The 12,762-nt window shown below is 43.4% G+C and overlaps 1 protein-coding gene across 4 annotated transcripts in view; it reads right to left on the reverse strand.

The window, feature by feature from the left end:
• The window catches only part of fuz (fuzzy planar cell polarity protein), a 36,625-nt gene that overhangs the window by 15,141 nt on the left and 8,722 nt on the right, over positions 1-12,762 (reverse strand). For all 4 annotated transcript variants that reach the window (XM_043679529.1, XM_043679531.1, XM_043679532.1 and 1 more), the window contains 5 exons: positions 11,852-11,920; positions 10,991-11,095; positions 8,703-8,906; positions 1,732-1,827; positions 996-1,102 (listed from right to left, as the gene is read on the reverse strand). In XM_043679529.1, coding sequence (XP_043535464.1) covers positions 996-1,102; positions 1,732-1,827; positions 8,703-8,906; positions 10,991-11,095; positions 11,852-11,920 — 581 coding nt within the window. The remainder of the gene's footprint in view (positions 1-995; positions 1,103-1,731; positions 1,828-8,702; positions 8,907-10,990; positions 11,096-11,851; positions 11,921-12,762) is intronic.

The following is a 12,762-nucleotide window of genomic DNA, read 5'->3' on the forward strand; positions in this document are numbered from 1 at the left end:
GGAGGAACATGGAAAGCGGGAGAAAAGAGGGGGAGAGAGGGAGGAAGGGGAGTGAGACAGGAACGGAGAAATCAATGAAGCTTTTTCTTGTCCCTTTCACTAAGCATGAAAACAGTTTTCAAGAGTTGGATGTTGATGCTTTGCAGAATTGTCACTTGTTGATGGAAGAAACATCTGGACCAATGAATGAACCCAACTTTCCTGTTCATGGGTAAAGTTGCCACTGTCCTAGGGGACCATTAGAGAGAGACAAGTGGTAGTGGTTTAACGTGAAGTTACCATGGCTCAGGTGATGGACGGGTTGAGAAGATGGGACCTTCGTGGTAATCTCTGCTGGTGTGGGAATTGAACCCATGCTATTGCTGTCACCACATTGCAAACCAGCCATCCATGGCATCTGACCCCTACTGTACTTATACTGGAGCTGAAATGGAAACTCCACTCTAGGTAAGTCGATAGAAGAATGTCAATGTGTGAAGGATGAGGACTGGGCACAGCATTAACCGTGTGGAAGTTGTGGATTGCGAGCATTAAAACTTTGAAACAAAAACTCTGAACTAATCTTGAAAAGATGAAGGAAATCATTTAGAGAATCCATGACAAGTTAAAGTGTCTGTGACTTGTACAATGCCTGTGGACTGGATGCACTGGTTTGATGTGCCGTGTGGGCGGCACAGTGGCTAGCACTGCTGCCTCACAGAAACCAGAGATCTGGGTTCAATTCCCGCCTCAAGTGACTGTCTGTGTGGAGTATGCACATTTGCCCTATGTCTGTGTGGGTTTCCTCCAGGTGCTCCAGTTTCCTCCCACAATCCAAAGATGTGCAGGTTAGGTGAATTGGCCATGCTAAATTGCCCATAATGTTAGGTGAAGGAGTAAATGTAGGGGAATGGGTCTGGGTGGGTTGCGCTTCAGCGGGTCGGTGATGGACTTGTTGGGTCGAAGGGCCTGCTTCCACACTGTAAGTAATCTAATCTAATCTAATCTAAACTTACCCAAGGATGCTCCGGTGTAAAGGAATACCAGCCGAGAAGGAGCGTTGATGTACCCTGAGGCAGGTCTTTAAAGGTTCCAGTAGTGGGCTCCAGAATCTTTCAACTAACTGAGGGGAAAAAAGTAAATCCACATCTAATTATGAGAGTGCACTATTTAAAAAAACAAATAGAATAGGCATTCAACCTTCCAAACCTCCAAGTCCAAGGGACTAACTGTCTTTCCAATCAATCGCTCTCGATGCAATTCTAACAAAATAGCTGACAACGTTTGCAAATAGCTTAGCAGCAAGAGGGACAAAATAAATTAAAGCTTATGTGCTGATGAATTGGAATCAGAGTACAGTCAGTGATAATCAATGTGGCCACCTAACTTTATCACACAGCTCTGCTCCCTTGAGCTTTGAACAATCCAGAGTTAAATTTCAACCATGAGCTGGCCATGACAACATGGAGAGAGAGACTGGACGTCGGGAGGTGAAGGGTAAATGAGACAATGGCAGTGAAACGACAATAGAATGAAGAGGACAGAGACAGTTGGGAGAACTGGACAATATATGAAAGCTTTGCAGGAGCCCTATTATCTGCTATCAGCTGGAACAAATGTATGGAGGAGTGTCGGCATAGGAGGAGGGGTGCTCCTTCCCTCCAGAATAGGCACTGCCTTGTTCTTGACTCACTCTTAAAATTGACACATGAACAGCATTAATGCAAAAGATGGGAAGCAAAGCTAACTCACCTCAGTCTGAACTTGCTGCAAGGATGGGGTTGGTCCACACAGCAGGCACACCTCTACTCCAGGGACCAGCTGAAAGGTCAATAGCCTGTGGGGTACCTGGAATAAGAGAGTTGAAGGTGAGATCTGTGTGTGTGGCTGTGTTTGTGTTTTAACTGCATAATTCTGACCTCTAGAACACCAGCTCAATAATACCAGTGACCATCGCTGACTAACAAAGCAAAGTAGCAAACAGAAAATTCGTAGAAAAACACAAAATTAATGAAAGCACACACCTGTCCCCAATGGAGAGGGAAATTAAAAGGTTCAGGTTAACAACTTTTCAACAGACATCACCCGACCTGATGAATATTACCAGCTGTTTGCTTTTTGTTTTGTTTCAGATTTCCAGTACTTCTGGTATTCTGTTGGTTCTTTGGCAACTATTTTTATTTGAACTAAATCAAAGGGAAGACCTATACTGACAATATGGTGAAAGAGGTTCTATAATTAGTTTCAGTTTTGAAACAAGAAGTACAAACACAGGAACATAAATGGGAGCAGATGTAGGCCATTCAGCCCCTTCAGCCTGCTTGCCCATTCAATAAGATCACGGCTAACATTTGGCTTCAGCTCCACTCCCTACCTTCTCCCTCAATGATCAAAACTCTTTCCATCTCAGTCTTGAATGCATTCAATCACTGAACTTGAACAGCTCTCTGGGGTAGAGAATTTCAAAGTTAAAAACCCTCAGAATGAAAGCTTTATCCTCATCCCAGTTCGCAATGGTCAGGTCCTTTTGATTCCTAATTCTAAAATCTCCAAACAACAAAGCATCGACTTTGTTACATTCTCACAGAACTCTATAGACTTCAATGAGGTTCATCTCTCAGTTTTCCAAGTTCTAGACAGGTCATGCCTATTCTGTTCAATCAACTCCTAGTGCCCTGTCTTGTGAGGTCAGATAGATGTTTGAGAAAAACATTTCGGCTTCATGACAGATGCCTCCACTGTTAAGCAACCAGCCAGCATCTACCACTGAGGCTCTCCCCTGAAGGATACCCATCGAGGTGAAATGCTGGTGGGATGGTGATTAGTACAGACCTGGACGGCAACAAACGATAACACCTTTGTGATAGAACGTCAGAAAAACTAAAGCACAATGTGAAATGATTAACCACGATTGTATCATCTTATAAAGCAAGTGAAGGGGAGCTTTGGAATGGTAGTGTCACTGGCTCTAAGACAGAAGGTTCAAGTCCCACCTGCTCCAGAGGCATATCTGAACAATTGATTATAAATATACCATATAAACCATATCTTGCAAGGCATCTCCTCCTTTAATAGAGATATTATAACATTGAAAACTGAGGCAACCCAGACAGGTTTACATTGCTGAAAAGTTGGCAGTGCAAACAGATAGTGATTCAATCCCCTGTGAAACAGAACAAAAACGAAAGCTCCTCATGAAAACTCCAAGCTTTTTGAAAGAATAAACGAATGTTAACAAGTAGAAGCTTGTCTTAATTTATGCCAACTGAGGTGATCTCAGCCAAGGGGCAAAAGGAGGCAAACGACAACTGATCATACAAGCTTAGCTAGTGTCTGGATGCCCGATTGCTACCAAATGATTCCTCACTGCAAAGTGAAAATGTATTTTACTTTATAAGTTAATTTGTGGGTGACACTGACAAGGCTTGTTCCTCATGGTTCTGAGTTCAGTCAGCCTGTTAGCCTTCCACGTGGGGATGGCATATGACAATAGATTTCCGGGGAAGATCACCATCTCCAACTCCCTTCCAAGTGCACACTGTCCTGAATTGGAAAATAATGGCTGCTCCTTCAGAATGGCTGGCTCAAAATCCTAGAACTTGTTCCTTAACATCACAATACGCATACCCATCATGTACGCCCACCACATAGATGCAATGGTTCAAGAAAGTGGCTCACTGCCCCTTTCTGGAGGGCATCCAGTGACAGGAAATAAATGCCAGACTAGCCAGTGAAACCTGCATCCTGTGAAAGGATGAAAAAACACATTTTGCAATGCAGGATTGTTGAATCCAATGTCATCCCATACAGAAAGAGCATCCTTTATGGTAAAAGATGCTGGCTGAAATATGATATAGGAATTATAAAATTATAAAAGGTTTTAGCAAATTGTACATAGCGCTGTAAGTAGCTTTCCATTTAAACTTGTCACAGAGTTGAGCAAATTCCTCCAAAAACAAAGAGTGCTGGAGATCATTTAACTTGGGGCAGTGTTTGTAGAGGAATAAGACAGTGTTATTTTCTGGGTCTGTAGATTGTGAAGGAGCAAAAATGGCCTTTAGTACAGTGATATGTACTTCTTGTCAGATGTGGGAGTTTAAAGAGAGTTTAAGGGTTACTTTGGATTATGTCTGCGATAAATGCTGTTGGTTGCAAATCTTATCAGATTGAATGGATTGGTTGGAGAGACAGAAGCAATGAGAAATTTGCAACAGCAACAGTATGTGATGGATGGCAGTTATAGGAAGGGGGGAAAAGTCTTAGATACAGTCACGTAGATGGGTTAACTTCAGGAAAGGTAAGAGAGGTAGGCAGCTAGTGCAGGAGCCTTCTGTGGCTATACCCGTTTCAAACAAGTATGCTGTTGTGGAAAATGTAGGGGGTGATGGATTCTCAGGGGAACGTAGCATGAACAGCCAAGTTTCTGGTATTGAGGCTGGCTCGAATGCAATGAGGGGTACATCAGGTTCCAAGAGATCAATTGTGTTAGGGTACTCTATAGTCTGAGGTACAGACATGTTCCTGTGGCCAGCAGCGAAAAATCAGAATCGCTTCCCTGGTGCCAGGACCAAGGATGTCTCAGAAAGGGTGCACAATGTTCTCACGGGGGAGCGGGGCCAGCAAGAAGTCATTGTTCAGACTGGAACCAATGACATAGGAAGGGAAAAGGTTGAGATTCTGAAGAGAGATTACAGAGAGTTAGGTAGGAATTTAAAAAGGAGGTCCTAAGGGTAGTAATATCTGAATTACTCCCGGTGCTACGAACTAGTGAGGGCAGGAATAGGAGGATAGAGCAGATGAATGCATGGCTGAGGAGCTGGTGTATGGGAGAAGGAATAACATTTTTGGACCATTGGAATCTCTTTTGGGGTGGAAGTGATCTGTACAAGAAGGACAGTTTGCACCTAAATTGGAAGGAGACTAATATACTGGCAGGAAGATTTGCTAGAGCTGCTTGGGAGGATTTAAACTAGTAAGGTGGGGGGCACCCAGGGAGATAGTGAGGAAAGAGATCAATCTGAGATTGGTACAGTTGAGAACAGAAGCGAGTCAAACAGTCAAGGCAGGCAGGGACAAGGTACGACTAATAAATTAAACTGCATTTATTTCAATGCAAGGAGCCTAACAGGGAAGGCAGCTGAATGCAGCACATGGTTAGGAACATGGGACTGGGCTATCATATCAATTACAGAAACGTGACTCAAGGATGGGCAGAATTGGCAGGTTAATGTTCCAGGATACAAATGCTACAGGAAGGATAGAAAGGGAGGAAAGAGAGGAGGGTGACTGGCGTTTTTGATAAGTGATAGCACTACAGCTGTGCTGAGGGAGGATATTCCTGGAAATACATCCAGGGAAGTTATTTAGGTGGAACTGAGAAATAAAAAAGGGATGATCACTTTATTGGGATTGTATTATAGACACCACAATAGTCAGAGGGAAATTGAGAAACAAACTTGTAAGGAGATCTCAGCTATCTGTAAGAATAATAGGATGGTTATGGTAGGGATTTTAACTTTCTGAACATAGACTGGGACTGCCACCGTGTTAAGGGTTTAGATGGAGAGGAAGGACTGCCACCGTGTTAAGGGTTTAGATGGAGAGGAATTTCTTAAGTGTGTACAAGAAAATTTTCTGATTCAGTATGTGGATGTACCTACAAGAGAAGATGCAAAACTTTACCTCCTCTTGGGAAATAAGGCAGGGTAGGTGACTGAGGTGTCAGTGAGGGAGCACTTTGAGGCCAGCGAACATAATTCTATTAGATTTAAAATAGTGATGGAAAAGGATAGACCAGATCTAAAAGTTGAAGTTCTAAATTGGAGAAAAGCCAATTTTGACTGTATTAGGCAAGAACTTTTGAAAGCGGAGTGGGGGCAGATGTTTGCAGGTAAAGAAACGGCTGAAAAATGGGAAGCCTTCAGAAATGAGATGACAAGAATTCAGAGAAAGTATATTCCTGTTAGGGTGAAAGGAAAGACTGGTAGGTATAGGATAGGGAATGCTGGATGACTAAAGAAATTGAGGGTTTGGTTAAGAAAAAGAAGGAAGCATATGTGAGGTATAGACAGGCTAGATCGAGTGCATCCTTAGAAGAGTATAAAGGAAGTTGGAGTATACTTAAGAGGGAAATCAGGAGGACAAAAAAGGGACATGAAACAGCTTTGACAAATAGAGTTGAGGAGAATCCAAAGGGTTTTTACAAATGCAATAAGGACAAAAGAGTAACTGGGGAGAGAATGGGGCCTGTCAAAGATCAGCAAGGCGGCCTTTGTGTGGAGTTGCAGAAAATGGGGGAGATACTAAACAAGTATTTTGCATCCGTATTTACTGTGGAAAAGGATATGGAAGATATAGGAAGTTATGAAATAGATGGTGACACCTTGCAAAATGTCCATATTACAGAGGAGGAAGTGTTGGATGTCTTGAAACGCATAAAGGTGAATAAATCCCCAGGGTAGGCAAGACCTTTGAAAGCTGATTGGAGGTAGATGTTCACAGGTAAAGGGATGGCTGGAAAATGGGAAGCCTTCAGAAATGAGATAACGAGAATTCAGAGAAAGTATATTCCTGTTAGGGTGAAAGGAAAGTATATTTCTGTTAGGGTGGTAGGTATAGGATAGGGAATGCTGGACGACTAATGAGGGTTTGGTTAAGAAAAAGAAGGAAGTATATGTCAGGATAGATCGAGTGAATCCTTAGAAGAGTATAAAGGAAGCAGGAGTATACTTAAGAGGGAAATCAGGAGGGCAAAAAAGGGACATGAAATAGCTTTGGCTAATAGAGTTAAGGAGAATCCAAAGGGTTTTTACAAATACATTAAAGGACAAAAGAGTAACTAGGGAGAGAATAGGGCCCGTCAAAGATCAGCAAGGCGGCCTTTGTGTGGAGCCGCAGAAAATGGGGAAAGTGAGTATTTTGCATCAGTATTTACTGTGGAAAAGGATATAGACTGTAGGGAAATAGATGGTGACATCTTGCAAAATGTCTATATTACAAAGGAGGAAGTGCTGGATGTCTTGAAAAGCATAAAAATGGATGAATCCCCAGGGCCTGATCAGATGTACCCTAGAACTCTGTGGGAAGCTAGAGAAGTGATTGCTGGACCTCTTACTGGGATATTTGTATCATCGATAGTCACAGGTGAGGTGCTGGAAGACTGGTGGTTGGCTAACATGGTGCCACTGTTTAAGAAAGGTAGTAAGGTCAAGCCAGGGAACTATAGACCAGTGAGCCTGACGTAGGTGGTGGGCAGATTGTTGGAGGGAATCCTGAGGGACAGGATGTACATGTATTTGGAAAGGCAAGGACTGATTAGGGATAGTCAACATGGCTTTGTGCATGGGAAATCATGTCTCACAAACTTGATTGAGTTTTTTTGAAGAAGTAACAAAGAGGATTGATGGTGGCAGAGCAGTAGATGTAATCTTTATGGACTTCAGTAAGGCGTTCGACAAGGTTCCCCATGGGAGACCGATAAGCAAGGTTAGATTTCATGGAATACAGCGAGAACTGGCCATTTGGATACAGAATTGGCACAAAGGTAGAAGACAGAGGGTGGTGGTGGAGGGTTGTTTTTCAGACTGGAGGCCTGTGACCAGTGGAATGCCACAAGGATTGGTGCTGGGTCATCTATTTTTTGTCATTTACATAAATGATTTGGATGCGAACATAAGAAGTATAGTTAGTAAATTCACAGATGACACCAAAATTGGAGGTGTAGTGGACAGTGAAGAAGGTTACCTCAGATTACAACAGGATCTTGATCAGATGGGCCAGTGGGCTGAGAAGTGGCAGATGGAATTTAATTCAGATAAATGTGAGGTGTGCATTTTGGGAAAGCAAATCTTAGCAGGACTTATACACTTAATGGTAAGGTCCTCGGAAGTATTGCTGAACAAAGAGACCTCGGAATGCAGGTTCATAGCTCCTTTAAAGTGGAGTCACAGGTAGATAGGATAGTGAAGAAGGCCTTTGGTATGCTTTCTTTTATTGATCAGAGTGTTGAGTACAGGAGTTGGGAGATCATGTTGCAGCTGTACAGGACATTGGTTAGGCCGCTATTGGAATATTGTGTGCAATTCTGGTCTCCTTCCTATCAGAAAGATGTTGTGAAACTTGAAAAGATTCAGAAAAGATTTACAAGGATGTTGCCAGGGTTGGAGGATTTGAGCTATAGGGAGGAGGAAGTGCTGGAGGCTGGTACAATTGCAACATTTAAAAGGCATCTGGATGAGTATATGAATAGGAAAGGTTTTGGAGGGATATGGGCCAGGTGCTGGCAGGTGGGACTAGATTGGGTTGGGATAACTGGTCTGCATGAACGGGTTGGACCAAAGGGTCTGTTTCCATGCTGTACATCTCTATGATTCTATCACAGCAGGTCAGGCAGCAAGCATGGAGAGCAAGCAAGCTAATGTTTCAAGTCTAGATGACTCTTCATCAGAGCTTGCTATCTTTCCATGGACACTGTCTGAGTGGCTGCGATCTCCACCACTGTTTGTTTTCGGTACAGATTCCAGCACCTGCAGTAATTTGCTCCTCCGTTCAGCAAATTCCACTGCCTGTTGTCAAAACCTAACTCTATTTATTGCAATGGGAAATGTTGACATACCAATTTGCAATAGTGCACATTGACAGTAAAATGTTACAAAACGCTGGGACAACTGAAGTAAAGTTTCATGGGCAGAGAGTACCAACCCAACACGCAGTTGGTTACTTACCGTAGGGCTGCCGTGAGGCAGGTAGATGGGGTAGTCACGTGATGTGCTGGGTGCCAGGGATCCCACCAGCCATGCCAACAGCATGATCTCCTGTGCTGCGAGCCGCCACCACTTCTCTGTTGCCACTACGACCTTGTCCATGACTATAAGGCACCCAAAGTTACTCTCAGAGGCAGCAGCAGCAACAAATACATCCAACGCCTCCTGAAGCAGATCAGAGGCAAGAACTGTTTTGATATTTAGAACAATGCAGTATTTGGAGAAACACTAAAAGGATTAATGGCCACCTCTATGCCACGGTCCACAGCACAAAGATGTAGCTGAGCTGAGGGTGCAGGCTGTATTTTTTCACTTTTCATTGTGGAGACCTGGTAAATTGCAATTCAGGTCACACTGAGCAGAAGACATTCCTTTGACACCTGTAAGGAACTATAGAAACTTGGGTCTCAACTCAGTTTTCTGGCGGGTTTACCTTCCATTACCCTGGCTCCCATTAAACATTAACTTCCATTTCATCTAGACAAGGAATGACACATTAAGGAATATTCTTCTCAACCTGCAGTTAAAGGACATTGCTTGATGGCTTCAGTTCAGGGGGAAGTATTTTCTCCTCATTTGACTCTGCCCGAGCAGTTGTTTTTCAATGTTGATACTACTGACTAGGCCAGCATTTATTGCAGTACATTCCAGACCCCCAACACCACCTGAGTGAAAAAGTTTTTCGCCAAGTCCCCTCTAAACCTTCTGCCTACCACTTTAAAACTTCACGTCTTGTTACTGACCATTCAACTAAGGGGAGCAGCTGCTTTCTATTCACTCTGTTCGTGCCTGTCATAATCTTATACATCTCAAAAGGGTCCCTCCTCCACCTTCTCTGCTCCAAAGAAGACCACCCAAGCTAATCCAGCCTCTCTCTATAGCTGAAATTCTCCTTCCCAGGCAACATCCTGGTGAAAAAAACAAATGAACTGCAGATGCTGGAAATATGAAACAAAAACAGAAATTGCTGGAAAAATTAAGCAGGTGGAAAGGAGTCAGAGTTAACATTTCAGGTCCAGTGTCAAGATTAGAGTGGTGCTGGAAAAGCACAGCAGGTCAGGCAGCATCTGAGGAGCAGGAAAATCAACGTTTTGGGCAAAAGCATTTCCTGATGAAGAGCTTTTGCCCGAAACATCAATTTTCCTGCTCCTCAGATGCTGCATGACCTGCTGTGCTTTTCCAGCACCACTCTAATCTTGGCTCTGATTTCCAGCATCTGCAGTACCCACTTTCGCCTATTTCAGGTCCAGTGACCTTTCTTCCTAGTGAATCTCCATTACACCATCTCCTGCGTAATCACATCCTTCCTGCAGCGCACAGACTAGAACACCACACAGTTCTCCAGCTATGACCTGCCCAAAGTTCTGTACAGCTCCAACATAACCTCCCTGCTCTTATAATCTATGCCACAACTGATAAAGACATCCCATATGACTTTTTAACTACTCTATTAACCTGCCTCGCTACCTTCAGGGATCTGTGATCAAGCATCCCAACATCCCTCTGTTCCAGAGGTTCCTAGAGTCCTGCCATTTAGGACTGTTGTTCGGACAGTGCACGTAGAGCTTTATTCTGCATTTAACTCCTGCAGTAGCTGAGCTGGGAGTAATTAAGGCTAGCAATAAGCCACAAAGAGCAGTCAATCAAGGTCCACTCTCCACATCATGGGGATACAGTGGCATAGTGATAACATCAGTGGGTCAGCAGCCCAGACAATCAGACATGGATCATCTGGAAACATGGGTTCAAATCCCAGCAGGGGCAGCTGGTGGAATTTGCATTTAATATGTAAAATCTGGAACTAAATATTAATCTCAGTGATCATAACCGTGAAACTATCAATTGTCATAAAAACCCATCTGCTTCAGTAATGTCCTTTAGGGAAGGACATCTGTCATCCTTACCTGAATAGATCTATATGTGACTCCAGCCCCACAGTAATTGGGATGACTCAACTGCTTTCTCAAATGGCAAGCTAGTGAGTTCAAAGGTGATTAGGAATGTGTAAAAAATGTATTTGGACAAATGCCATGGAAGATTTTTGTTTTAAATGAGTTTCATCTGTGCTTCCACCTATACTCACTTCTTAAAAAGTGCTTTAAGAAATGCTGTGCAAATAATATGTTAGAAATTTGAATTATGTATGACCTTTTCAATCAGAATCATCAAGGTGATTCCCCATTCCCTGCCGTTTTGTCCTTCATGAAACGAGCAAGCACGGTCTGTAAGACTCCCCTGCCATCACTGACCTGCAGTATGTCAGTGTGTGGAGACACCACACAATCCACACACTGGGTCAGGTCCCCCATCCAATCTGAGGCAGCCAGGAAACTGTCAATCAGCTTGTAGCAGGCCTAGGAAAACAGCAAGAGAATTCTCAGCTCAGATGCATAACAAAAGGAACCCAACCAAAATAGTTATCACCAACATGAGCAAGGATACCAATAACGTATAACCAAACATCACAGGAATCCAGTATCAGAAGTATTAAGTTTAAACTACACTCCCTTCAGGTACTCTTCCTGACAGACCAATTAGCTTCCTTCAATTTACCCAGAAATTGTATTACAGTGATCTGACTGGACTGTCAGAACTACGTGGCCTATTACAACTCCAACTGAGAATCACGTACTGTTGGTGGGTTCCTGTGGAGGAGTGGTAGTGTGTCTACCTCTGATGGGGCTCAACTCCCAAAAGCTCCAGTGGTGTCTCATAATATGTCTGAGCAAGTTGATTAGAAAATCTCTCTCATGCTCTTGATGTACCGCTAGTCATCCTCCTTCTCGGTGAGAGCCACTCAAGGATTATGATCAGGAGCTGGAATCTTGGTCAACGCATAAGCAACAGTGTGATAAATGACTAGTTTAGCAAAACTGGCTGAGGGGCAATAGTTTGTTAGGACATCAGGCAGAATCTCTTGCTCTGCCTTGAAAGAGTGTCGTGGGATCTTCTACATCCGCTCAGGATGGCATATGGATATGTAGTTTACCAAGAGTATCAGTCTGCATTTTGCAGTCAGGTCTCTCAAGTAGGCTTTGTACCCACCACCTTCCAACTCCCATGGAAATCTGGTTAAAAACCAAACAACATCATTCCACAGTCTCACTCACCCGCAGTTCCCGCTTCATTCGCTCCACGTTTTTAAGGTTCACCAGATCATCCAAACCAATTACCAGCACCTTCCAAAATCAGAAATAAAAAGTTAAGTTCTACCAAAGCCAGTAACAGATTCCAGTCTGACAGGGATTCTCTGTATAAATACAGCTGAGACTGTAGAATAACGAGTTACTCGTCCTTTGACTCCCCAAAGCCTGTCTACCATTTACAGACATATGTCAGGAATGTGGTGAAATACTCCCCACTTGCCTGGATGGGTGCAGCTCCAATAATACTCAAGAAGCTTGGCACCATACAGGACAAAGCTGGCTGCTTGATTGGCAGCACCTCCACCACTTTAACATACATTCTTCCCTCTGCCACCAAACATACAGCAGCAGTGAATGCCAACTACAAGATATACTGCAACCTGGCGACCTCTATTATCTAGAAGGACAAGGCCAGCAAGTGAAAGGGAGCACCACTACCTGCAAGTTACCCTCCAAGTCAAACACCATCTTGATTTGGAAATATATTGCCATTCCTTCAGTATATTAGGTCAAAATTGCAGAACAATGCAAGGCTGAGGTAAGCAGGTTTTTATTCAGTAAGGGAATCGAGGGAAAAAGCAGGAGATGGAATTGTGAATGATCAGATCAGCCATGACTTTACTGAATACAGACACAGACTCAGTTGCCTGAATGGCTTGCTTTTGCTCTTACTAATTAGTATTACGGTCTAATTTCCTCTCGAACAGCACATAATGGATTTAAAGTGACAGCTCATCATCACCTTCACCAAGGCAACAAGAAATAGAATCACATATTCACAGAATTCCTACAGTGCAGAAACAGGCCATTTGGCCCATCGACTCTGCACCAATCCCCCCACCCCAAAAGAACATCACACCCAGAGCAACCAACAC

Source organism: Chiloscyllium plagiosum, chromosome 39 (genome assembly GCF_004010195.1).
Source record: "Chiloscyllium plagiosum isolate BGI_BamShark_2017 chromosome 39, ASM401019v2, whole genome shotgun sequence".
In the NCBI taxonomy this organism is placed as follows: Eukaryota; Metazoa; Chordata; class Chondrichthyes; order Orectolobiformes; family Hemiscylliidae; genus Chiloscyllium; species Chiloscyllium plagiosum.